Source organism: Aphelocoma coerulescens, chromosome 1, assembly GCF_041296385.1.
Source record: "Aphelocoma coerulescens isolate FSJ_1873_10779 chromosome 1, UR_Acoe_1.0, whole genome shotgun sequence".
NCBI lineage: Eukaryota > Metazoa > Chordata > Aves > Passeriformes > Corvidae > Aphelocoma > Aphelocoma coerulescens.
Window position 1 is genome coordinate 112357356 of NC_091013.1, and position 26908 is coordinate 112384263.

At 36.3% G+C, this 26908-nt stretch overlaps 1 protein-coding gene across 1 annotated transcript in view; it reads right to left on the reverse strand.

Annotated features, from left to right (window-relative positions):
* The window catches only part of GBE1 (1,4-alpha-glucan branching enzyme 1), a 143164-nt gene that overhangs the window by 54877 nt on the left and 61379 nt on the right, over window positions 1-26908 (reverse strand). The window contains exons 6-9 of the mRNA XM_069024673.1: window positions 24474-24564; window positions 23117-23326; window positions 1251-1366; window positions 393-520 (exon numbers count right to left, since the gene is read on the reverse strand). Of these exons, the coding sequence (XP_068880774.1) occupies window positions 393-520; window positions 1251-1366; window positions 23117-23326; window positions 24474-24564 (545 nt within the window). The remainder of the gene's footprint in view (window positions 1-392; window positions 521-1250; window positions 1367-23116; window positions 23327-24473; window positions 24565-26908) is intronic.

Genomic DNA, 26908 nt, shown 5'->3' on the forward strand with positions numbered 1-26908 from the left:
TAATTGTCAGATATACCAATATAATTCAAAATATGCAAAACATCATTAGGGCTGTTAATCTTTAGTACTACAGAGCACTACTGACAAATGGCTATGATGCACAAGGAATAAACTAATAAAAACAATTCTCATTACAAGTTCAAGGTGATGAAGAGAAAAACAAGAAAAAGGAATTGCCACATTAATTAATAATCTATTAATGCAGAGAAAATTCCCAAAGTGCATATTCAGATTATTTTTCCCCACCAGGCAAAGTCTGTCCACTAATTAATATTTTTCAGCTCATGTCATTGCTTGAGTACCCAAAGTGTGACTTGATAATTAACAGGAAATTCACATCCGAAAGCAAAATAATCAATATTAATGTACTGAGGATGGCAAAACGATCTTACCTCTGCTATGGTTATGCATTCTGGGTGCAAGGAATTAATCATGTGATTGGCCAGCATCAGGTAACACAAAGCATCTTCATCCACATGCAGGCCAAAATATTCATTGTAATCTCCACTGAACCCTGTGCCTAATAAGACAAGGAGTTTTAAAAGCCACAGTCAAGTTTTTTTTAGAAAACACAGGTATTTTTATACAATATTTCATTTTATAAGCACAAAACGTATTAATGATTTTCCATCTATCCTCATAGGAACAAAGCAAGACGCAAGCAAATCTGGAATTTTTTGATCATTCACAGAATCTCCTGAGTTGGAAGAGACCCATCAGGATCACTGAGTCCAGCTCCTAGCCCTGCACAGGACCATCCCCAAGAATCACACCCTGTATCATTCAGGTGTTTCAGGAATCTTCTGAACCTGTTTGTGCCAGCTGTGCTGTGCTCCCATCCAACCATCCACTGTGGCACTCAAGTCACAGGACTCATCACACCAGTTTTGCTTATGCCAATGATGCCACATCCCTGGGACTGAGCCAAAGCTTCAAGCTCCACTTGTTTCCTCCTCATGCTGTGTGTGTTGGTCCAGAAGAACTTCCAGTGTGGTTCGTTGTAGCCGACAACTGGTGGAGCAGATTGAGGGATCTCCCTAGTGCTTACGTCCTCAAGTTTTGGGTGAGCCATCCCACTGCTCATCACTGGCAAGCCTGGTTTTGACCCTTTCCCCCTCCCATCTAGTTTCAAGCTCTATTGATGAGCTAGCTCCTGTGCTAAACCCCTTTTTCCCCTCTGAGAAACAGCAAAATTTACATCAACAGAGCTGCAAGGGGACTGCTGAGATCAGAGCAGATACATTGCTTACCAATGCCGTGGTGGTGATACAACATAGACGTAACACCATCAAATCGGAATCCATCGAAGCGATAGTCTTCAATCCACATCCTCAAATTAGACAGAAGGAATCTCAAGACTTCCCAGCTGAAACAACATGAGTTTATTAAGCTTTAAAAACCTTGGGATCAGCTAGAGTTCCTTATACCATGTTCCCCACTTGCACATATGGTACTTGTACTGTACATTTTACCATTTTAATGGCTTCTTTCCTGTTTTTCATTAACCTTTCCCTAAAATGTTTGTCTTTAAGTCTTTGTATTTTTAATTGCACAAAATCTTAAGACTGGAGATAGGAGGTTAGTAAAAACTGTCAGCTATCTACATAGACATCTAACAAGGTAGTGTCTGAACACATATACTGTATTTTACTACCCGTACTTGCTGGTGTAATTTTCCTTTCCCTCTGTAAAGATGGGGAGAGATGTTATAGAAATGGAAATAAAATTTTAATAAGCAAGATTTTCTCCCCAAGATTTTATGGATTTACAGCAAATTTTAGGCACAGTTGTTGTCAGAAAGCTGCCTTTCCCAATTAATTACAAATCACATGTCACCAGTAGAGTACCAAATCACCTAATGTGTGGCAAATTTACACATTTGAAAAGTAAACCAAGGGGAAGTTGAGGAGAAATATTTTGAAATTCAGAACAGGAATGGGGTATGACACACACACATACACAAAGCACAGAGATGAAATCAAAATATAAAGGAGGTTCTAAAGTGAGCAAGCATATGGAAACATTCATGAACAGAATCTGATATTAAAGAACAAAATAGTTTCATGAACAGTTTTCCTACTATTCATCACCTCCTCTCCCAGGACACTGGTCTCTGTAGCTTCAAAAGATCCCCACATCTTGTTTCTACTGTTCACCCACCATGGCACAGCCCTCTCTGACACCTTCAGGTCATCTCCTGCAAGCCACATCTCCAAAGAGCTCGCCCATCTCATTCATCCATCTCATGATGTAGTGGAACTGGTTTTGCCCATGTCTTCAACACTTGCCAATGTGATGATTTCTCTCTAGCCAATTTCCCAAGACAGCAGAACTAGGACCCTGCTTCCTACCAAGTTTCTGTTCAGAGAAGAGCACCAGCCACACAGCAACATGCAGTGTTTCTCCAGCCACCTTCTGAGGCAGAAGGGGTAACTTTGCACAAACCACATGACAATTTATGCAGGCATAAGGCAGTGAAGGGGACACTTCCTGTATCTCATTAAAAAGACATCAGAAACAGTAAATTCAGGAAGAGATTATGGCAGAAGGAATAAACTCAGTTTTGACAAAACAAATGTCCCACTTTCCTTCCTCCAAAAAACTTCCTCATATGAAGGATGCTTGAAGTCTTGAATAAGTGGTATTACAGGAAAAGATGGGAGGCTATGGACACACTATAAAGTCAAATCCTGATCTCACTAAATAGCCAATTATTATTTGCTTCCATAGAGTTATAATATTTCTCCATCTTTTTGCATGCACTGTACAGAGATACACACTTGTGCATATAAACACAGAAATGTTACCAAATCAAAATCTCCAGATGTAGGAAATGTGAATCAGCTCACTGTGAATTCCCTCAGTTCAACACCTTTCCTGGGCATACATTACCTAACAAGATTTTTTTTTTTTTTTGTTCCATCTCTACACCCCCCTGCTTCAAATCATCCAATTCACAAGTGAACACTACACTAGGAAGATCTCAGGAGCTTGTCTCAAGAACCTTTCATATATTTATTATATCTCAGGTGAGATGGTTTGCAGCGAATGAACAAGATTCAGAATGCTCTGATATTGAAAGGGATAGAAAAGTATCAAAAGTCCTACAAACTGGCAAACCAGTCACAAAAAAGCAATTTTGTACAAATGTTTGCTGTATCTCTTTCTGACTCAGCATGAAATTCACAGAAAGCTATTTCCTGCAAGCCAAATACCATGAGAAAAAAGCGCAGTATTTTAGCTAATAAAAATAGTATCTCACACAGAATTAAGATAATGCATGTACAAAGAGTACATTAATTACTACAAGCACCATCCAGACTTAAAATTTATTTCTTCTCATTACAAACTGCTTGACTTTATAACCTTAAGGTCCTTAAGATGCTGAAGAGGATTTGTACATTTGTAAAACATACACAGGAGTCTCAAACTGGGTAACAAATGTAATTTTTTCCACCATTGCTGGCACTGAAGATTGATTTTTGGGAAAAGATGGAGAACTAGTATGAAAATAAACTGTAATGACTTTTAGATGAAAAAGTGACTACAATAAGAACAAACAAGATGAATTTGTTGCACCGAAGTATTAGTTAGAAAATTGATGAGATCAAAAACCTGAGTAGGAGCAGCAGATGTTTTCCAAGCATCTGATTGCACATGGGAGAGAAGATCATAAATAAATAAATAAACAATCACATTAACTCTGATTTTAGTCTAAACTTGGAAAAATTCAGATTTAGGACAATTTTTAGGAAATACATCAAGTACTAGCAACCAGATTGACTTTTAGAGAGATAACTACACAGCTCCAAAACATGAGCCAGAATAACAGAGTTTTTGAAACATGCAAATGACACAAACCATGCAGAGGTTCATTTTTTCATCCAAGTCAATTTGTTCATTGGAGCAGCAATATTAGACATAGAAGTTGACTGAACAAATAACTTTGCAGAAAGCCAGCAGAGGCTAAAATTTAAGAGGCATAATTGTGATACATCCACCACAGAAGCAATAATTCAGGAGCATTTCTTGAACAGTACATTCTTGTATTTTACAGACAGATATGGAAACAGGATAGCACCCATTAAGAATGTAATTTCTTCTGGAAAAAAGCCATATCTTAAATGATATCCTAAAAATCTCACATTTTTGCATATTACAAAATTGAGAAAGTTCTTTCCTTGCATGCATGATCAAAGAGAGGAAGGTTATGTTGTATCATCATTAAGGAACAGAATGATTTACAGTGCAAGAAATCTAAGTAATTCAGAATTCACTCAGACATTCAAAACAAAGAAGGTCTTTGCAGGGAAGTATTACTGGATTTTTTTCCCAACCCGTGGTGCCCATAGCTCACTTATTAAAAAAACAGATTTCTTGTTTAAAAAAGTGAGATGAGCACATCTACCTAGATGACCTGGTTTCATGAGGTAATGAGAAATTTAACAACTTTCCTATACTAGATCAGCAGAAAATCTGTGAAATTGCTTACAAGACACACTTATTATTTACTCTTTTCCTCTATACTAATAAAAAAGCAAAATAATGACTCACCAAAAGCATTTTAAATTCCAATCCATGATGAACATGAAATATTTAGATGCCAGCAATGCATTTAAACCAGTTAATTTTGTCACTATGGACAAAAAATAATATTGGCTGTGTCTAATACAGTTTGAAGATGTAATTCTTGAACCATATTAATGCTGACCTTCAGGAATTGCATTTATTACTATGTATTGGAGAACTGCTGACCTTATAAGAATCTCGACTTTTATGATGATATACCTGTTTCAGTTCTTAGTGCTTAATTAACTTAACATATAGTAGCACTGAATTGCTAAAATACTATTTCTCAAACTACTCCCAAACGTTTCAACAGCTACCTGGCTTAAATTCAATCAAAAGATTGCTAAACAAAGAAATTAGAATTCAGTCTAATGAATACATTGCTAACTATAATGTTAACTTTCACTGGATCTGGTACAAGTTATTTTATGGCCAAAACATCTAGATCTGATAGAGAAGTGTTCTTTTTTTCACCAATGCTTATGAGCACAGAGCAGTTTCCCTGTTACTTTGTTTGATTAAAGTTATACAAAAGGGTAACCAGTCTTAACCTATTTGGAAAATAACAACAGCAACAATAAATCCCTTTGAATTTCGACCTCCTTAATTTAACACAAGTAATTCCCTTCTGTAATCTACATAATATCATTGCCAAGATCCCCAGTCCTCTTTAGCCAGAAGGGGCTGAGAAACTGAAGCAGTGCCCCAGTGCCTTTTTAAACCAAGGGACAATCCTGACTCACATCCCTACACTGCTCTCAACACCTGCACTCCAGTTACTGCAAACAGCATTCCATGGCAACATACTCATCTCTATCAGTCAACAGAATGAGATGAAGCCCTTAACAGACCAAAAGAATTTTTGTTTGGCAATCCAAACTGCATTATGTCTCAAAATGGACTGTGCAGACAACAAACAAAAGAGCTGTCCTCTTGGGGCGTATGATAACCTGGGAGCAAAAGGAGTCAGCAGCAACATGCCATTTCCCCTATATCAGTCCCTAGAAGAGACAGAAGCAGCAAATTAACCTCTAAATCCAGGAAGAGAGTTTTATTCTTAGCCACAGAAATTGAGGATTTATTGATGCCAGCATAATTACAAAGCTGATAATATTACATAATTACAGACAATATCAAATAATTTACTGAAAGATTTAAAGTTTCCTCTAACAGTAAAAAATAATGGATACTTTTATCAATAGTTGTGGCAGAAGACATCTCTGCTTAAGCCTTAACATTCCATTCCCTGAATTTAAACAGAAAAGCTCTAAAGTATTTGAGAATTTCAAGGCCAGCATTCAGGAAAAAAAGTCCTTAATTATTTAAGTAGTATTATCAAAATGTAATGAGAAATCGAAGTGAAAGGACTATTTTCAAATTTGGAGGCATTTGTTCAGTAAAGATGTGAAGTTTTTTCACAAACTAAATCATACTGATTTCTCTTAGGCAAATGTTAGGAGTGGTAAATTAATTGGATGCAGGGATGCACAATTATTTCTGTGCCTTTTTTGTGGGCAAAATTCCAATTCTCCATAAGCCACAGACAAATAGACATACTATATGCATAATATATAGAATAACAGAATGGGTTAGGTTGGACAAGATCTCCAAGATCATTGAGCACAACCATTAATAGCACTGTGTTCACTACTAAACCACGTCCCTATACGTGCCACATCCACACATTTTTAACATTGCCAGGGAAGGTTCTTCCAGCTCTTCCCTGGGCAGCCTGTTACACATGCTCACCCTTTCAGTGAAGACATTCTTCCTGATATATAATCTAAACTTCCCCTGGAGCAATGTGAGGCCATTTCCTCTCATCCTGTCACTTGCTACCTGGGAGAAGAGACCAACCCCACCGTGCTACACCCTCCTGTCAGGAAGTTGTAGAGAGCTGTAAGGTCTCCCCTGAACCTTCTTTTCTCCAAACAAAAGAGTCTGAGTTCCCCCAGCTTTTTTTCATAAGAGAAGCAGTTTGGCTCTATATGTGTATACATATATATATAAATAGAAAAAATATATAATAACAATACTAATATATACTGCACATAATATACATTATTTACAATACATTTACACTTTTCTATTTAAAAATTCTACAAAGCAGAACATTGGTTATTATGTAGCTGCTGTTTTGAGAGCAAACAAGAGAGCAGCTTTGAAGATGCAGAGGATTTTCCAGTTTAGTTAAAATTGTAATTCTAGACTGCCATACCAGACAACAGCCCTTCTGGAACCATTAATCCTGATGCCCCATAAGTCCACTGCTATGCAGGGAGAAAGCACTTTTTCTCAATATGCTGTAAACAATATAACAGCAATATGCATTTATTAGACTTATAGACTCATATTCAGTAATTACTTTGGGAAAATGATTTCTTAGAAATAGACACATATTTTATTCATACAGAACCAGCATGAAGTGTCCATGAAAGTATTTAAACTTTTTTTCCCCTCAAAATTCTACTTCCTCTGTTGGTACAAAGCAGTGCCATACAGCAAGGTGAAAGAAGAATTTCCCAATTTTCAATTGCTTAGACATTTGATCATTCCTTGAAAAGACACATCATTTTAATTGTGCAGGTTGATTCTGCATCAAGTCTCTCTCATATTTTGCCAATGAAATAAACAATTTTATGAATATATTCACATGACTTTACAGAAATGCCATTTGCATAAAAAGAAGTTTTCTCCTCAAATGAACTATAGACTATATAAGGGTTTAATATATCAAGTAAACAGCAATGTCCTAGGCTTACATTTTTCTGGCTAGTCCTATCCACACTTGGTAAGAGTAAACTAATATCAAATAAAGCATTCAGTTATTTGCCCTATGAAATGGAAGCAATAATTCAAATACTACTCAGCAAAGGTTATGTCCTGCAAAATGTGAATATAAGAACAGCCTTGGAGGCAAAGCAGGTAGGTACTTATTGTAATGAAATGTAATATTCTTGATGCTTTTTGCTCTGTGGGCTTCCTCAGGTAAATAGAAAAGAAAAAAAAAAGTAAGTACTGAAGACAATTACCTGCAGTTTTAACAGAGCCTGCAGGGCATACACATTTTAAAATAGAGAAAGTATCAAAAGTAATATTACAAAACTCTTTTAAGTACTGATAAAGCGTACATGGATTTCAGCTATGATTTGGATAAATTAGCATTTGTCCCACTTATATTCTACCCAAGTAAATTATACACTAAAAACCCAAAAATATTTGAGTTTATTTAAAATTCTATACTCCCAAAGTAACCTTCTTAGAAAATATTAAATTTGTTTGGTCATATAATCAACCCTGAAAATTAACAAACAAAACTTGCTGTTCTGTAAAATACAACTAAATCACAACTTTAAAGACATACTGTCAGAATTTGCATACAATTAAATGAAATTCATGATTTCCATAATTAAACTGAGATCTCAAACATTTCACAGTAGTTTACTGTTCAACACTGAGTTTGCTTTCAAAATAAGTCTAAATGTAGTGCAGAAATAGCTACAAACTATTACAGATCTGGTGACTTTTGATTTTAAACAGACCATTATCCTGAACTTTACCCAGAAAACAGCACCAGAGGTGAGATGGGGACTGGTACAGAATCAAGTGTCAAGGGAGATTTAATTATTTTATTGTGAGGTGCTTTTTCTCCCCAGAAATAGTGTGCTATTATATATGTATAGGAGTAGAAAATAATTATTCTCAACTTTCTTTATTCCCTTTATACCAAAACAAAATTACACTCAAAATCAATTCATTCCATTAGCAGTGACAAAAATATTAACTAGTTGGCAAATTGGTAACATCAGAACCATCTTATTAAAAGTCTGAAACAGTGCTTTCTATAAACCTAACTTCATTTTTTATTTTAAAATACTGGTTCCCTAATTTATGCTCAGATAGTGACTTCAAAGGGACACTGAGAGGGTGTCTGGTTCACACACAAAAATATTTAAAGCATTTGTATATTTCCTATACCTTCAAAATGAAAATACAAACTGGTTTAATTGGAATTCAGGTGCCTTTTTTTTTTTTTTTTTTCCTAATGCTAATGAATAGCAACAGGTATTTAAGAAGCCAAGAAGTAGAATTCTTCACAAAAGAGAACATTTTGAAAAATCCCCAAAAAAAGCACTAGAGAAGTGAAACAAGACCAGACCTCTGCCCTTGAGAAAATTCCAGCATTAGTACAAACATATCATCAAATATCTGTTTTTTTTAAATTTAGAGCCCACTGATGATTGAAAAGTCTTTTCTGTGCACAGATGATAGCAAATCAGAGTGCTGAAGTGGTGTGAGACTCAAGTTTATCTATACCATGATACCCTGTACAATACCTTATCAATCTACCATTCAGTGTCCATATGCTACTACAGACTTTTTTTTTAAGTAATTACTTTTAAATTCCCAAAGAAAAACATTAATCCTCAAGCAACAAAGCATGTCAGCTGCTTTCTATGTTAACACAGCAAAATCAAACTCATAAGGAATAGTTATTATCACATAGAGAAGACTGAAAAAGGGGCAAACTTTTGCATTTTACCAGCATTTTACCATTGGCTTAGAACATATTATCTGAATATCCTTTCACTTGAGACCCTCAGAGACAGACACACTGAATCCCTGAAGACTTGGTTCCCTGTCTGTATTTTATTGACTAAAAGTCTATCCTTCCCTTCCTCCCAACTAGGCAGTCGGTAGCAATGCCAAATCTATAGAAGGATAAGAAAATTTTAAGATGAGTAAAAGTGCTCATTGTCAGTCATCATGCAGTACAGACAACACAGGGAGCTTCTGAGATACTGACTCCACGTCCTGAATGGTGATCTACAGATTTCCAACCCTGGGGAAGCAGGTGCCAAGGGAAGTTCACTCTTTATACTAGTCTTAGCTAATACAAAGCTTAGATTACTTCCTCTTAAGATTCCAGATTTTATCCTCAACATGAGCAACTGCTCTGGATACAGTTCAGAATGTTCTTTTCAGCACTGTGGTAACAAGACTCTCAATTACATGACAAACTTTGGCATGAAGGGCAGAAAAGTTTGTACAATGAATGTGTTACCTTCACAGAAAAACATTTCCAGTGGAAAGCTCAAAGAGCCTGAAGACTGTCTTAGATCATCCCCAGCACAAGATTCAGGAGATCTGCAAGGGTAGGCAGCCACCTGGCAAAGCCAACCTGGGCAGGGATCAGTCCCCACTCCCCTTCAGGAAGCACAGAATGCAAAGCTGTTGCATTTGCACAAACCATCACAGGAGATATGAAGTACAGAGTTCATATTAAAAAGGAAACCATCCTTAAGCACGGTGCAGTATTTCTCTCTTTGCTGCACTTTTTGAAGTTACATTCTTCAGAAATGTAATTCAAGAAAGATATTAGCTCAGATTGTGCTGTACCAATAGTTGTGAACTTGCAAATACACTTTCTGTATGCTTCATAAATACTTTTTCATCTCAGAGACCTGAAAAACAGGTTTGTATACAAAGACACCTAGTTTTTAATCTCAATTTCCTACTAGATACTGTCATTTCAACTATATAATTTGTGCTTCATGAAGACTAATATGAGAATAATAAACACATTTATGATAGATTGTTACAGTAGCTTTGCTTAGTAAAATACATAGCAAAATTATTATTTGAATAGTCTCTGACATAAATAGCTACAATGTAATTCTTGTATTGATTCACAGCTATACTTTGTTTTATCCATTATTCTATTTTTCAAGGATTATGTACCTATTTTAAAACCTCTTGTGACCTGAACACATTCTAACATATTCACCATCTTTCTGTAGCCACCAAAGTTGTATCCACTAATGACAGGTGGGAAAGATACTGTGCCAAAATGTATCCAGTTGTATTCCCACGAATTCCCTGAAATTAACTTGGGACAATGGAAACCTCAGATAGTATCTTGTCAATACTGAGAGAATAATCAGTGTCCTTGGATATAAATTACAAAAATCATATTCTACTGCCTACAGCTTCCTTAGAAAGTTGCTTAAAAACAAAACAGTCCTCCACATTTCAAAGAGCTTTGAGTACTGTATGAACATTTTTAAGTCAACAATGGAATGGCAAATCTCACAAGGCAATAGAACCCTTTGACAGTTTTAAACCAACTTCTGTTCTTCTCAGATAACTGATTAATGCATGAGAACTTTTACAAAATCACAGAACCACAGAATGTCTGTGTTGGAAGGGACCTTAAGGATCATCTAGTCACAGCTCCCCTGCTTTGGGCAGGACATTGTCAGCTTGGAGTCCTGTCCAACCTGAACTTAAACATTGCTAAGGATGGGGCATCCACAGCCTCTTTAGACAACCTCGTTGATGTCTCAGCATCCTCATCATGAAAAGTTTTGTCCTTATGTCCTTCCTTATGATCTAAATCTACCCTTTCAGTTTAAAACTGTTGCCCCTTGTCCTGTCACCTGTGTCCTGTCCTGCATCCCTTCCCTCAAGCCAATCAACTGCACCACCCAGTTTGGTGCCATCCACAAACTACAATCCCACTAAGTTCCTCAGGGACACCACTTGTTACTGATCTCCATTTGGACATATTAATCTACCAGTATAATTCATACACTGGAAACATGTCTATTTTTGACAGTAAGGTCTTTTAATGAAATTCCATGATTTTTAACTGAAATGAGATCAACTATTCCTAGTACAGATAGCCTCTATTTCAGATCATATTTCACTGCAACTGTTACTGATCCTGGCTTATGTGGTAGCAGAATGATGGCAACTTTTAATTAAAATATGTCTGAAGTGAATGCTTCGTAATATTATAGAAAAAAAGTTTGTCTAGGCCAGGACAAAATACAAAGAAAACTAAAGCTAAGATTCTCTGAAATAGTTTAAAACAAGTTTGCCCCTGCATATACTGACAGTCTAGGATTGCTGGCAAATGAGCTGCTCAAGCCTCAGACTCTAATCAAATGTTTCTGCTTTTCCAAGTTTGGGTGAGGATGGTTCTGTGCTAAGAGCAACTGTTGATGAAACAGTTAATGAGTTTATAAGAATGCTATTTTGCACTACTTTCTATAAGTAACTACCTTTTTTAGCCAACATTGGGTAAGGGTTGGAAAGAACATCCAGCTGAAAGTTGTTTCAGTTTGCCCATTTCCTGACAGACTTTCCATTTCCTCCCCAATTAACACAATGATAAAACAATTACCTTGGAATTTCTTATAACAAAGTCAAAGTAGATTTTCATCTTTTCCAATGCCCTTATCCAAGAAGGTGGTGGCAAAGGAAGCCTGAAAACATTGATAATGCAAATTTTAGTGTTTTGTAGTTGATTTTTTTCCTCTCCAAAAAGCATTCACTTTGTGAATCACCTACAGGGCCTAGGCATCCACCCTAGAGTGCTTAAAAGCCCCCAGCTAATTTGCAGAAAGAGAAATACAGAATTTCAGATTTCCGGGTAGTGAATAGTCTAAAAATCCAGGGTAATAAACACTAAACACTCAAATCAGAAAATGGGGAGAAAGAGCAGTGGAAATCTTTTGGGATATTTTTTTTTTCTTCTGTGTTTGGCTGACTAATTACTCCAATTCACCAATTCTTTGAACACAGAAACTATCTACGGAATCTTAATGGCAAGAGTTAAATTTGAACAAGAAAAAAGTAGTTCCCCTACTTGTTATCCCTAAAACCAACTGTATATTTAGCATTTTGAAAGATTATGCTATTTGCTTCCTTAAACACCAACTTTTAGAACTTGCTTCTGAATGTCCAAGCTTAGTCCATTTAAAACTAAATAAAGTAAAAGAAATCTGTTCTATTTAAATGACATAATTCAGAATAAGAAATGTTTTTGGCTCATAGCTATGGCTACATTTACAGTCACAAAATGTCATTCTTTCAGACAAACTTGACACTTGAAGCCAGTGAAGTATATATACTTCCTCTGCATGAAAAATTCTAATTATTATTATTATTATTATTAATTCTGATTATTTACCAGGCTGACTAACTTGGTGTCATAATAAATGAAACAATAACTTAAATGTTTTTTTCCACTTTTTTTTTTTTTTTTTCCTTCAGGGGAGAAGGGAAGGGAGAGAAGACAAGGGAGAATTTAGCACTGCCTCCACCTGCTTGCAAAAGGTCAGGGAATAAAAATGTAACACTGTACTCATAGTACAAATAGGGATGATCTCCCTTGCAGCTGTGGTTTAATAAGAAATGGATGCTTTCCTCAAAAGACACCAATTTCCCTATTACTCTACTGGAGAACTCTCTTAGAAAATTTAGATATACTAATAATAAGTCTGTGCTAAAATGTGTTCTAAAATATCATGCCCTAATCAAAGGTATGCTACAGAGCAATAAAAATGTTGCCAAATAACAAACAGTAAGAGGGGAAAAAGTTGATCACTCTAAAGCACTGAAGAAAACAGTAAAGGACAGTGCCAATCTCTGAAGCTTTGTGGGTTAAAAACACAGACTGGAGGGTCTAACTCTTTTTTTGACAGGGAGAAAGGAATATGGCTTCACTCACATCATGAAATGACAAATTCTATGGTGTTTATATAAATCCCTGCAGCCAAGAAGAGGATATCTAATGAGTTTATTTAATCAGGAAAGTGACAACAGTCATTACTTTACTTTCTTCCCATATCTTAAAGGAATAAAGAATAAAAATAAAGATAACAAAGAGCATTCTTCTCTTCATTGTGAAGCCTTTTGATAAATACATTCCGTTAAACACCCTTTGTGCAACGACTAAATATATTATAGATACAAAAAAATCCATACTTTTACTTAGTAATTCTTCAGAGAACTTCATACTCAGCTCTTTGTTTGAACAAATTAAGTCATCTCCTACAGAAAAAAATTACTAGAGCACATAGTAGTGACTATGGATGTGCTCTTTCATTCTTGTTTATTTGCTCACATGTATCTATCCTTAAAACTACACTTGACAAGACTTAATTATTGTGCAGTAAGACTAAATAAATCAAGACTAAATAAATCAAGACTAAATAATCAAGTATTACTTGTACGCTCGCTTCCCTCTCCCTGAAATAAACTCATTAAGTTAATTGTAGTAGAATAACTTAGAAAAACTTGTGTCAGCTATCTTAACTATTAAGTAATAACTACAGCAACTACTTTTTTTTTTTCTTTTTTTTTTCCAAATAACTTTATACCAGTTTTCAGGAGCTGACAAGGAATTGTAATATAGATACATACAAATATTGGGTACAGAGTTAGCCCCCTTATCAAAGAGGAGACACAGGGATGAACCAGGACAAACAAGTGTTTGATTGCAGTTTTCATGGCAAACTAGAAAGAATTCTATAAAGATACCTTTTTTTTACAAGAAACTGCCCAAAGCAAATGCATGGGGACAATGGCCAAGCAAATATAGAATGCTTTAAAAAAAGAGACCCAAAAAACCACCAACCACTCTTTTTCCTGACCTGGTTTAGAACAATTTGCTCTGTTCCCAGGGATAAAGCTTTTAATACAGTACCTTCCTTATTCATTAAGACACATTTGACATGGTACACTATTTCAGTTCTTCTGACTTCTCCTGTAACTAAATCAGCCAGAACAGAACCAAAAGCTGCTCCCTGTCCATCTATTATTATTATAACAGGAACAGTAGAACCATTTTTATTTTTTATCTTTATAATTTCACCAAGAATTTCTTGCTATTTCTTTAGTATGAACTCTAACAAAATTTCTCTCAATAACACATCACTTTCAAAGTAATTTTGGCATTTAAATAGCCCCTACAAAGAAGTTCATACACAGCTGAGTGAATCCTTATAAATACTCCCTAAATTTTAGCATGCTATCACCAGTACAGTCTCATCACAAGCTGAATCTCAGTCAGTGGCTACAGGTGGGAAGCAATTTGTCTGGACAGAAACAGCCACTCCCTGAAGCAGCAGGCTGCCCAGCTCTGTTGTATGCATTGCTCTCCGTCTCCACTTTCAATCACCTTCTACAGACAGGAACTTTTGTCTTTATGGTGTCCTCAAGAAAACATGGCATCCCATTTCAAGCCTGTAAGTAATAAATTAGATCAACATAATTATTTGCAGATTATTTCTGATCTGTTGGCCATACACATGCTACTGGCTTTTGGAAATGCTACAGCATTTTGATATTTCCCTACTTTGTGGACATAGTTGTTAATTGGTTTGTTCCCTGTTGTTATTTATTTTCTGTTCTCTCCACTGAGCTTTCAAAAAATGGATTTCAAGTGGATCTGTGCATTATATAACATGTACATACTATAATCAAAAAAACCCAGACAATCATCTTAATGTTTCCATCTTCTTTCCCTGCCATGCATAATTTTCCTCCAACCTTGAATTTCTTGGGATGAAACCCTATTAGAAGCAAGTCAACATCCCATATTTCAGTTGTGGATCCTTCTCAAACTTACACAACCATCAGCCTTTTCTCCAGCACAATCTTCTATTCACAACAGATGCTGCTCATGTAATCACTTAAGAATGCTGTGGAAATTGTCAATTCAAGTGTGGATTACTAAATGCCAGATCATTATTGCATTTAGACTGATGCAAAATGATTCTCTGCAATGTGTTGAATTTTGGCTAATTTTAGATATTTCTTGAAATACCATAATCAGCTTCAGGTAAGTGTGACTATATTTTTTCAAGATATGATTGAATCTAATTGGCTACAAGTGGTGACCTCTATATTTCGAAATGTGCTACCTGACAAAATTTAGAACTACTGACTGCATTTTTTCAGTGTGCCTTTCTTCACATCTCAATATCTTCCTTTATCGCGGTACCACTTTTTTTGCAGCTACGTTTTAGAAACTTCACACAAAGCTGTGAATACTGCATAGGAGGTTAATTTGAGAAACTGGACACTTCAAAGAAACCTACATGGATCCTTATGTGGAGCTCTGAGTTTTAGAGCACCTATGGATTTAAAGCTTCACAGTCTGTTATAACAAAGTTCAGTACAGTAAAATAATTAAGCTTGTTTAATTAAAAATTTAAAAAATAAAAAAATAAAGCAATTATACAGCAGCTCTGGACTGCATATACTATAAATTATATGATCATGGCTGGAATTTTTTTTTGGCACTATTATTTTAATTTTTCTGATTACATTGCAGCAAGTTCCTATATATCATCCCTTCTGTCAATGCTTTCAGTAATCATTCCCTTCAAAAATGGCAATTTATAAACTGCAATGTCCCCATACTTGAAAGTGTTTACTTACTAGCATTCACAATGATGACTAAAAAGAGGAGAAAACAAAAAGAAACAAAGATTTTTTAGGCACAGAAAGTATAAGGTTTAAATTTTATAAAGTATTTTTATACTGTCACAGTCACCACCAAAGTCCAGTCTATTAGAAGCAGAGTGCTAAGGAACATAGGCAGACACTGTTTTGAAAGACAATCTTTAATCAAAATAATGACATTTATGAGGAGTGGGGGGAAGAATAAAAATCTCACTATTACACTGCAAGCAGTGCTTCCTTAAAACAGTCATTAAGAAATAATCTTTGCCAGCCAAATGAAATTCCAATGCATATTATGCAGATCTTTAAATACAGAGCTTTCCTAAACTAATTTAGTAGAGGAAGACTGGCAGGAAATGAATTAAAATCAGCACAGCTTTATGTTTTACATAATGTAACACAACTCACATCCCCGCTCTATTGTAATTACCCAAGAATCAACAATATACCACGAAGACATCACATGACTGAGAATCTCTCATTGACAACTCTCACTGTATTACCTTTAGTCTAGCTGGAATTATGGCCAAAGATTCTCCCCAATGCAAACATGTTTGTGACAACCATGGCATGACATTGGATGTCCCTACTACTGCCTAAATGCAGCAGGGAGAATGTCACCTGTACCATGCCAAATCCTCAGAAGCTGCAGAAGAGAACACTTCAGTTCTTACACTCTGGGAAGTCAACTGAATATGATTCACTAATTATGAGCAAGCTACCCCTACTTGCTTTTCCCTCTCTTCCTGTGTCCCAAACTGTGTCCCTTAAGCTTACAGCATAAGCTTCTAAGAAAATTACTTAGCTGAGAGAAAATTGAAAAAAGTCTTTGGATTTGAAGTATACAAGGTAAGAAAGGTAAAGTTACAGACAGAAAGGCTTGTTAGGAGCACTAGGATTCAAAAGGAAGAACGTGGAAAGGCACAAAACAGTAAAGAGGATAACCCAGTACCATCAAGGGTCTGTGACAAGTAATGGCAGTCTCCTTTCTCCCTCCTGACACCTGCCTGGCCAGCAGAGTCTGCTCAGGCGTCACCTTGGAGGTAATGAGTGTCCCAGCAGCTTTTAAATCCTACCTATCCTTTGTGTGCATGAAGTTTGCAGTCAAATCTTTGCACTCTAAAACATGTGTGAATAAAGGGCCCCTGAGGTAGATGCCAAGATCACACACAATGTGTTATCTGCAGTCTGTATCTCATGCTCATGGGCCAATTTTCCTTAAGTACACTAGGCAAGGAACCTGAATCTCTAACACCGTGGGGTACTGCACAGAGCACTAACATGCATCTATTTAAAATGCTGATGGTATAAGCAATAAAGAGTAGCAGTATCACAGTGTCCTGCAGTGGTAGGGAGAAGAAGAAAGACCCAACATGCAGGAATTGTGCAGCAAGATTGATTTATTTAATTATTTTACAACTCTTTTATAGACTTTTTTCTTCACAGTCTAATTGGTCAAAGGATCAGTCACCCCTTGGGGTGACTGGCTAAATCCTAAAACATCCATTGTCAAAATATTTTTCTACTGTACTATAAACAAGACTTTGCAAGGTCACAGGCATTCATAGTTTATAGAATATAAATTCTATAATTCTACTAATATCTTCCGTGAGAGATAAAAGTATCTCAGGGGACTGGAAAGAAGCAAGAAAAATTCTTGCTAGCAGCAATATTTGTATCCACATAGCAGGGCATCCATTTCATCCTGAAAACTGCTACAAACCATGGGGATGCTCCCAAAGAAGGCAACAAGTCTTTACCTCCACTGATATTTAGAATTCACCACTGAATTGAAGGAAAACAAAACCAAAAAATATTCTGGACAGCTATGTTTAGGGAATTATGAGCCCAGACAGGTACCTCTACTAACCAAACATTAAACTCTGAAAGATTTATGTTCCAATTCACTCCACCTACTAATATCTCCCAGTGGCAGATAAAGACTGGCAAAGTAGGAAATCACAAGAAAGAAAAACAATTTGGGTGAAGAACAGCTGTTCAAGGAAGAACTAAACACCGAGCTTAACAGAGGCTGCTGAGGATGTTAGAAGACAAATATATCTTTAAAGAGTCCGATCCCAAAGTCAAGCAAAATCAGTGGACCTTTTCTCCCCAGATAATACAGCATAAGGTTTATGCAGGATTTAAACACTGGGTGGCAGAAAAGGCCACTGTCTCAGCATCCAAACATAGGTGGACGTTTTAGATGCAAGAGAGCACCCGAGATACCCGCCCGAGGGTGGACCACAGGACAACGGAGAAAAGCTTCAGGTGACCCACCCCACTCTGGAGGGGCAAGCTGGGGAGGAGGCCACCTGCACCAGAACAAGCACACAAACTTCAGCACCTGACAGCCGCCCTGTTTCTGCAGCACTGACAGCAAGGTTAAAAGCATTTTCTGAGCTATGGCAACTTATAACCCACTTTAAGAAAAACTGAATTAAAAAAGACGAAAAAGAGAAAGGAAAAAAAAAAAAAAAAGTACTGAGCTATAATCAGCTGTTCCACCAGAAGTTCAGAAGACTGAGCTGGAGAGAACATCTGGACTGGCAGCAGGGGACTAGCAAGTCATCTGTTGTCCTGATGTAAAAACTGTGGCTCATGGGACAAAGTGTTTATATACATTAACCCTACCTGTAGCATTTCAAAGCACATCTGCCGTGAATGTCACTCGAAACTCCATAAAAATGAAGGAGGAGGAAAAAAACTAAATAAAAGATTTCTTCCATTACACAGCTTAGTTATGACTTTTAACCCTCAAAATATGGACACAACATCCAGTCTCAAAAAGCCTTGAAAATAAGGCCTCAAAAAAGGCCCAAAGGAGATACTGGGGCATCGGCTGACCCTAAATCCTTGTAACCAACATCATCTCTTACTGATTATACTGCTGCATTCAAGGAAGCTGGACTAATTAAAATTAAATCCAGATTGTAAATCAAACTCTTACTTTTGTACCAAAGTCATCTCCTACACTGTGAAATAACTTAAAATTTTGCCTAAGTGCTCAGGTGAAAAGGGTCATAGCATTAAAAAAAAACCCAAATGAACCCCCCCCCAAAAAACCCCAAACAAACAACAAAGCAAAAAAAAAAAAAAAAAAAAAAAAAAAAAAACAAAAAAAACCCAAACCTTAAGGCATCACATGATTTCTGAATTTTACTTCTACCATTATTCCTAAAGGCTCACAGAAATATATCAGTATACCTATTGACATTCAGAATTGGATTAAGACAGAATAGAATCCCACAAAGTCTAATAAAAAAACAGGAAAAGCCTTAAAAGTCTCAATACTCTCAGACCTCAACAAGTCTAGAAAGGCAACATCATTTACACATTCTATTTATGTAGTGCTGTGGGAAAAATCTTTACTAGGCAATAGCTTGTTGACAATTATTTTTAAATTGTTTTCCTGATTAGTATTTTAGACACATTTGCTATTTGGAGAAATGAATTTAAATTAAAACACAATCAATCACTCCAGTTGTGATCCCACCTGGTCTCCAGAGTCTACAGCATCACTTCTAATGAACCTGGCAGCTGAATAACCTTTGAATATGATTTTAGGAAGAAAAAATTGTTATACTTTGTAGCAGCTTCTACATACCTCCCTTGTGCAAAATTAATTACAAGTAGAATTCTTACCTAAGGTGGGAGACCATTAACTTCCTCCAAAATTAACTAGACAGTGCCAACTAGAGTACAGGTCTGGAGTTTCTGGCACCCCTTTTATATTAAAGCATTTCCCTCTCATGAATTCAGGGCTAGAAAAGTCACAAATTTTAACAGGAACCAAGGCAAATTATATAAAAGTCTGTTTCTCAACAGAAAATATTAAAATCAACTGCAATTCTCACTGAATCTTTGAGGTTCTGGTTTTTGGGTTGGTCACTGAGAGAAACAGGGGGTGGACACAGATATAGACAGGCAGGATGGAGATGATGGAGAAGAAGATTCACCAAATTAACATATTTGAGGAAAAAAAACGCTCAGGATCTAGATTTTAGAAAAACTCACAAGAATGTGCAAGAGCTATTAAAATTATTAAAGTTAAAGTTTATTTCTGAATATCTTTGGTTGATTTTTAAAGTGCAGTTTGTATGCTTTTATTGAAAAAAGTTGAGCAAAAAGTATTTTTCTATCAGCCAGTTAACTTACCTGCAAGTTCTCATTTCAATTAAATTGTTTCTACTTTCCTGTGACAACATCATGAACAGCATAATTTTAAAATGCTGTTCACAATTTACAGAAAATCTCCCTGTTCATACAACACTTGTATAAATATAGATTAAAAAAAAAATAAATACAAAACATTCCTTCATCTTTTTAAGTAGCACTGTGGTGCAAGATCCAATATCCAGGTTGTCTGTTGAACAGTTTTACTATTGCTTTTCTTGGATTTACTCTCTATTTACATGAATTTTACTAAAAAATAGTATTTAAATACATAAGGGATATAATCGGGGTTTTTTGGTATGGATATAGATCTTTTGCCACATTCTGTTATAGCAAGTATTCACAGTCCCCTTCACAGACAACTGAATAATCTTGCAAATGCTGTGAGATAAACTTACTTACATCTTGCCTTTCAAAGAAAATGTAGACAGACTAAACTGATAAAGCAATTGTTCCTTAATCTCTTTCACGGTAGAGAATTAGTTTCTCTCAATTCCAAAGTGAATTGAGCATTCTTTGCATTTGATGTTTAAGTACCTGTAGATTTAACAGTTCTTCCCACTACAGAAGGAAAGGGATTTAGTACAAGCTCTGTACAGGATAGAAGGCTGTTCTAGCTGAAGAAATTTCACTCAGCAAGCAAGCTTTTCTGTAGACCATTCAATAGACCGTGTTTGCTGTCATTTATTTTGAGCAAACTTTCAACATCTGCCAGCAACTTGAGTCTCTCTCACAGATTTTTATACTCCCCTCATCCAGACTAGAGCTGCTCATCCACTGGTATGGAAATTAGCAGCATGCCAATACAGACTACATGGGGGGGAAAAAAACCCAACCCCAACATTTTCAATGAAATGTCAGTTTGATTCTTTCAGAATTTTCCTTGGGACCTGCACACACAAATAATAGGGGAAAAATGAATGCTATTCTTTATTCAGTTCCGTGAAACTTACAATAAACATGAGGATTATAACTCTTCAGCCTTAAAACTTGACTATAAACACATAGAGAATATTTACTGTCTCAGGTATTAGGATGGCAGAAACCCTTAATGACTAGAAAAAGCTCACAGCTTCCTATGCTTGAAAGGAAAGGAAGGGCTTCCACAACCCCAAATTTGTTGTTGAATATCTCAAGAGGGCAGGGGATGGGAAATGACATTTGAGGGACCCTCAGTCATCCAGTGAAGAGTTTCAGTTTCTCTGGTCTTTGCTACTCCCTAATTTCATCTCCTTCTCTCACAGCTCTTCCACTTCCCCTTTCCAGCATTCTGGCACCTATTCCAATCCCATAGCACGAAAAGAAATTCCACAGGTACCAACAGGTACATATCACTGACCAAACCGAGCCATGGAAGCAGTTCTTCACTTCTGAAGAAATGCTTAACAGCTACCACAAAATGAGCTTGTTGTTTCTCTCATTTATAAATCCTCCCAAACACTCAGCAGCACTTTCTTTCCCAGCAGGAAGAACTTGCCTCAGCTTGAAACAGAGAAAGGTCCATAACTGCATTCAATTTCCCCACTAGAGATATTGGTACTCACACACTTGTTGATTATTCATAAGCATCAAATGAAATAAAATGTGCAGTGCTATCATATTGATATTAAAGCTTTAAGATTATTTGAAATACAGTTTATTTGAATATTAATTTAAAGCTTAATAGGAAGGACTAAAATGGATTTCTTACAATAATTAAATCACAACTCAAAAATTCCCCCAAAACAACACATTAAATTGTCACAAATAATAAGTAAATAAAGGACAGCTCATCCTACTAAGTACTGAAGTGCATAAGTCAGTTTTCACACTGCCCACTTGGTTTATTTGACACTGTGAGTTCCATTAAACAACTGGCCTATGCTATGTAACATGACTTTTGTAATAGTGCAATGTAATCATATCCATCCAGTCCATGGCAATTCAAAGCAAGCAAGGGAGAAAAACAGGAGAAAAAGGAAATTGAACCTGAAGCACACAGGTTAACAACTAACAGGTTAACAAGAGACCAGAACTCTACAGCTGCTGAGTGATGAGCCACCACAGGAACCATTCAAACGTAACCTTGAAAGGGTTAAAACAGAACTTTGTAATCGATAAGAACATCACACAAGATTATCATGCATCTCAAGGGGGGAAATAAGAGAATTTATCCTGGAACAAATGATTGATTCTGTATAGAATTTATTAAGATATGCTTTAAGGAGATGTGAAGATATGCAAAACTTATTGTGGAATGTTTAGGGAAACAAAGACAAGCAAGGGAAGAATCAAGGTGGTTCAGGGAAGAACAAATGGGAAAAATGTGAGAGGGAGACTGAAATAAGCAGGCTGCTTGTGCCTGTTTCTCCATTTAAACCACTGAAACATTCAGCATACAAGATCAATCTCCTTGCCCCCAATACCTCAGAGAATACAGAGTAAACAATATTAAATACTGCTAATCATCTGGCATTAATACATGCTTTGACACACACTGTATTTATACTGGTTAATTAAGCTTGACCAAACTTGGTCTCTAGAACTGTCTACTGAAAATGACCCCTGCTCTGTATTAACTGTTGATTGACCTCCAGAAGCTCTTTAAAATGGAGCTAGTTGTCCTGGGGGGAAACTTTTCCTACATTTCAACAACCTGACAGTTCGGCAATAAATTTCCCGAGTTTACAAGTTTTCACCAGCTTTTCTTATTTTTATATAGAAACATTATCTATTCTATATATGCAATATACTATATAGCAGGAAAATATTAACATTCTAGAATGCATAAAATACACAATTATATATTCCTATATAACACATATTTAAATTGGTATTTATATAGAAATATATTTTTAAATAAAAGTAACTACACCATTATATAATACATACAATGCACATGGTATATAACATGCACATAGGTAGCCAAGGATGACAGGAAAATAACAAAATTGAAATACTATCATTTAGTGTTAGATTTTAAGCATTTAGGCAAGTAGAGGCATTTAACTCCACATACTGCAACTGTTGAACAATCCAAATGACTTTACCAGTTTGGCAAGGAGTGAAGTTTTAATATAACTGGTATGAAATAATAACCACTAGCACAGCTGAAGTGCCATTTTATACTCACTTTGCATAGTCAAAGAGCCTGCTGTCCCAGAGCTGGTGATTGCCTCTATATCCAGAATGGAAGAAACAAGAATCTGTACCATCAAACTGGTTGAGACCATCTTCTGAGTTTTTTGAGGCGTGGCTGTGCACCACATCAAGCAGGACTGTGATGCCCATTGAGTGAGCAACGTCAATCATTTCCTTCAGGTCATCTGGAGTTCCGTACCGGCTGTGGAAATGCAACGTGGTACAACCAGGACTTAGGCTGGCAATACTGAACAGTCATCATGGAAACCACATCAAAGCCAGCAGTTCTTCACCACCCACTTTACAGATATACACAGGTTACTTTTTCAGCCTCTTAAGCAGTAGCTATGGCTTACAAACTAACATTTCAAACCATTTTTCATTATAAAAATTCCATCATCCACACAATGTTTTGCAGAAGTAGATTCAGTTTTATTTTTCCCTTTCTAATAATACATCAAATTCAGTATAAAAGATAACAGATACAACTTAAAGCTGCTATTTAATATTGAACATTTCCTTAGTTCATAAGGGACAAGAATATATTCATATTGCTGGAATAAAGTAACACAATGATTACACAAAAGTAAATGTACATCCACAAAGTCCACAAAATACACCATCGGCTGTTTTCCTGCTTAGTTATTCGACTTAGATAGTACACCATTTTCTTATTTTTAAATGAAGATTTTTGTCTCCTGTGTCTGACACACCTTTTTTTAACTAATTAAGCCAGTTAAAAACTTCCTATCTAAATTCAGCCACTTAGGCTGCTCCAAGATTAAAACAAAAAGAAACCAAAAAAATCAAAACAAAACAAACAAACAAAAAAAAAATCAAAACTTCCAGATTTATCATGATTTTCTTAACAACTACCTAAAGTCATTTTTCATCTATTTTCACTCTGTGCCTCAAATCTAAGTACAGTCTGTTACAAGCCTGGGAACAGGTTCCCACAGAATACACAGAGCCATGATTTTAATCAAGTTCATTATGAATAGTGTACAGTTCTGTTTGTCATAAAAGAAAGCCCTACACATCCTGCTTGTTACTGCCAAGAATTCCACAACCCCAAACCCATGCATAAAGACTGCTGAAGGTGGATTACCCAGAATATGCTATGGCAGCTGAAGTTACTTATAAACTTTTTGTCTCTTCCCTATCCAGAGTGTTTCACAGAGCAGCTGATCACTGTGCCAAGTTGATTTCACATTTAAGAGGAAGGCAGAGCAAATACCTAAGCCATTGCTTCCCATTGCTACAAACACACACCTGCAAGGCAATACTGACTTCAGTGGAAGGGAAGAAAGGGAAAAGAACAAAGAAGATGCTGGAGCACTTAAACCTACCTTGATGCTGCAAAGAAACTTGTGACCTGATAACCAAAACTGGCATAGTATGCATGTTCCATAATAGCCATCAGCTGGACACAGTTATAGCCTATAATAAAAACAAATATAACAAACAAATGCATTCAGGACAATTAATGGAGTATTCAATATCTGTAACATATCCATTCCAGTCTTCTCTCATTTTAGCTGCCTCTGACCCTAACAGGTAGCAACTAAAGATTCAGTAACTTTCAAGAAGAAATTCTACCTAATAGTTTATACTTACATGATCTCCATTACAAATGAAACAGTCAATTTGTCAAGTGACCTACACATATTGAATCTCCTGGATGTAGACAGAAATGTGTGTAATCTTTATTTAACTTCATAATACTAGCTATGCCAACCTGCAGGCCCTGAACTTCTGCTTCGCTCCTGACACTTGCAGTTAGGGGGTATAGGGTTAGTCACCAGACACACATACTCTGATAGAATCACAGGATGGTTTGGATTGGAAGGGAACTGAAAGATCCTCTAGTTCCCACTCCTCTGCCATGGGCAAGGATACCTTCCGCTACACCATGTTGGGCAACATGCCTTCCAGGGATGGGGCATCCATAACTTCTCTGAGTAACCATTCCAGTGCCTCACCACCCTCACAGTTAAGAGTTTTTTCCTAATGTCCAATCTAAATACACCCTCCTTCAGTTTGAAGCCACCCCATCCCTGGTCTGCACTTGGACATCAAGTCATTGACTGAAACTCTGAGTGTGACCATCCTGCCAATTCCTTATCCACCAAGTGGTCCATCTGTCAGACTCACATCTCTCCAGCTTAGAGACAATACTACCACTTCACGCCACATGAAATCATTTTATCCCTTCAAAACCACTTTTTCCAACTTTAATAGTTACATCCTCTCTCCACAAGAGTCTTCTGAAAAGAGAAAACACAACTGTAATGTGCTTTAATTCTGAGTTCACTCAAAAACCAAGGCAGTCCAGGAGGGCTGGGGGACACTGGGTTGTATCACCTAAGATAGTTCAGTGCATTCTCAAGGAAGGGAACTCTAAAGAATCAGGTGTTATCTACAGGCTGTTGAGACTCACACCACCACCACTTCTCTATCAGTTTGAAGAAAATCTTCACTTCATTCCTTAGTTTCAACAAGATGCTATGGGATTTTTTTTTTATTCTTTCTGGGTTTTTTATTGCTGTGACATTTAAAACCAGAGGTATTATTAGAAGACAGTTGGCATGAGCGCAGCAATTTGTCAGATTCATTGCTGGTTTAAAATTCAGGCTTATTGTACTTATTTTTATTTACAGCATTTTTATAAATAGCAACATTACATCAAATTAATCTCATTCAATTTGCTTGCTATTTATTTCGCTATTTGTCATGCCCATATTTCTACAAACTAGTAATACATTACAGCTCTCATACAGTGATGTATTTAAGCTTGTCCTAAGAAGTAAGACATTCCAAAACTGAATCTAACAGACCTTAAAAATATATTTTAGAAGTGCTTAATTTCCACAATGTTTACTTAATGTAAACAAGAAGGAACGTTAGTTATCATTTCTGTATACCCTACCTCAGTTTGATACTGCTTTTATTATTTGTTGAATCAGACTTTTCAATACATTTCTCCACAAAGAAAAATTTGTAGGCAAAGCAGAATGCTTTCCTAATTCTGTAAATGCTATTAACTTCCTGGGACAAGTGAAATTCCTTTGCAGTAAGAAGTCACAGATATGTAATGTAAAATCCAAATTTACTTTTTTATTACAGACTTCCAGATGTGCAAACTCCCTCATCTCACCTGCAAGCTCAAGATTATTGAAAGGCAAAAGCCACAAAACACTGACTCAACATGTAAAGCTACAAGAACATGTCTTCTTCAGGCACTCTGATAAATAAAGAAAAAAAAAATAAAAAAAAAAATCAAACACAAACACAGCCACCATCCACGAGGTTTCAGCTACAGATGTCATGATTATTTTACAGCAGAGTGTAAAATACATATTTCATCAAAAGGCAGTAAAAGCCAGTAAGTTCTAACATTGTCCATTACAGAAACAGTGCAAAGACACCATGGGAAAAAGTAGCTAAAGAGAAATTGAGGTGAACAGCTTTGCTGTGTTTCCTGAGATAACAGTACCAGCTCTTTCACACACCCTCTCCAAGATACTAGAAATTCTTTTCCTGAAGAAGATTTTTCACATTTAAAGTTTCCTTGTTCTGATGCTTCAGAGCTACTGTTCAGGGATAAAAAAAGTCCAGCATGCTTATTCTGGCAAAACAAAGAAAAAATATGCAGGTATTTCTTTTGTCTTTCCTTAGGACTAAGTTTTACATTAGTAGAACCAATTAAGGATGAAGTATTTTCTGAAGACTGTCACTAAAACAGATCATTTTTCAAGCTGAAAGCAAACCATGCCAAAAGCAA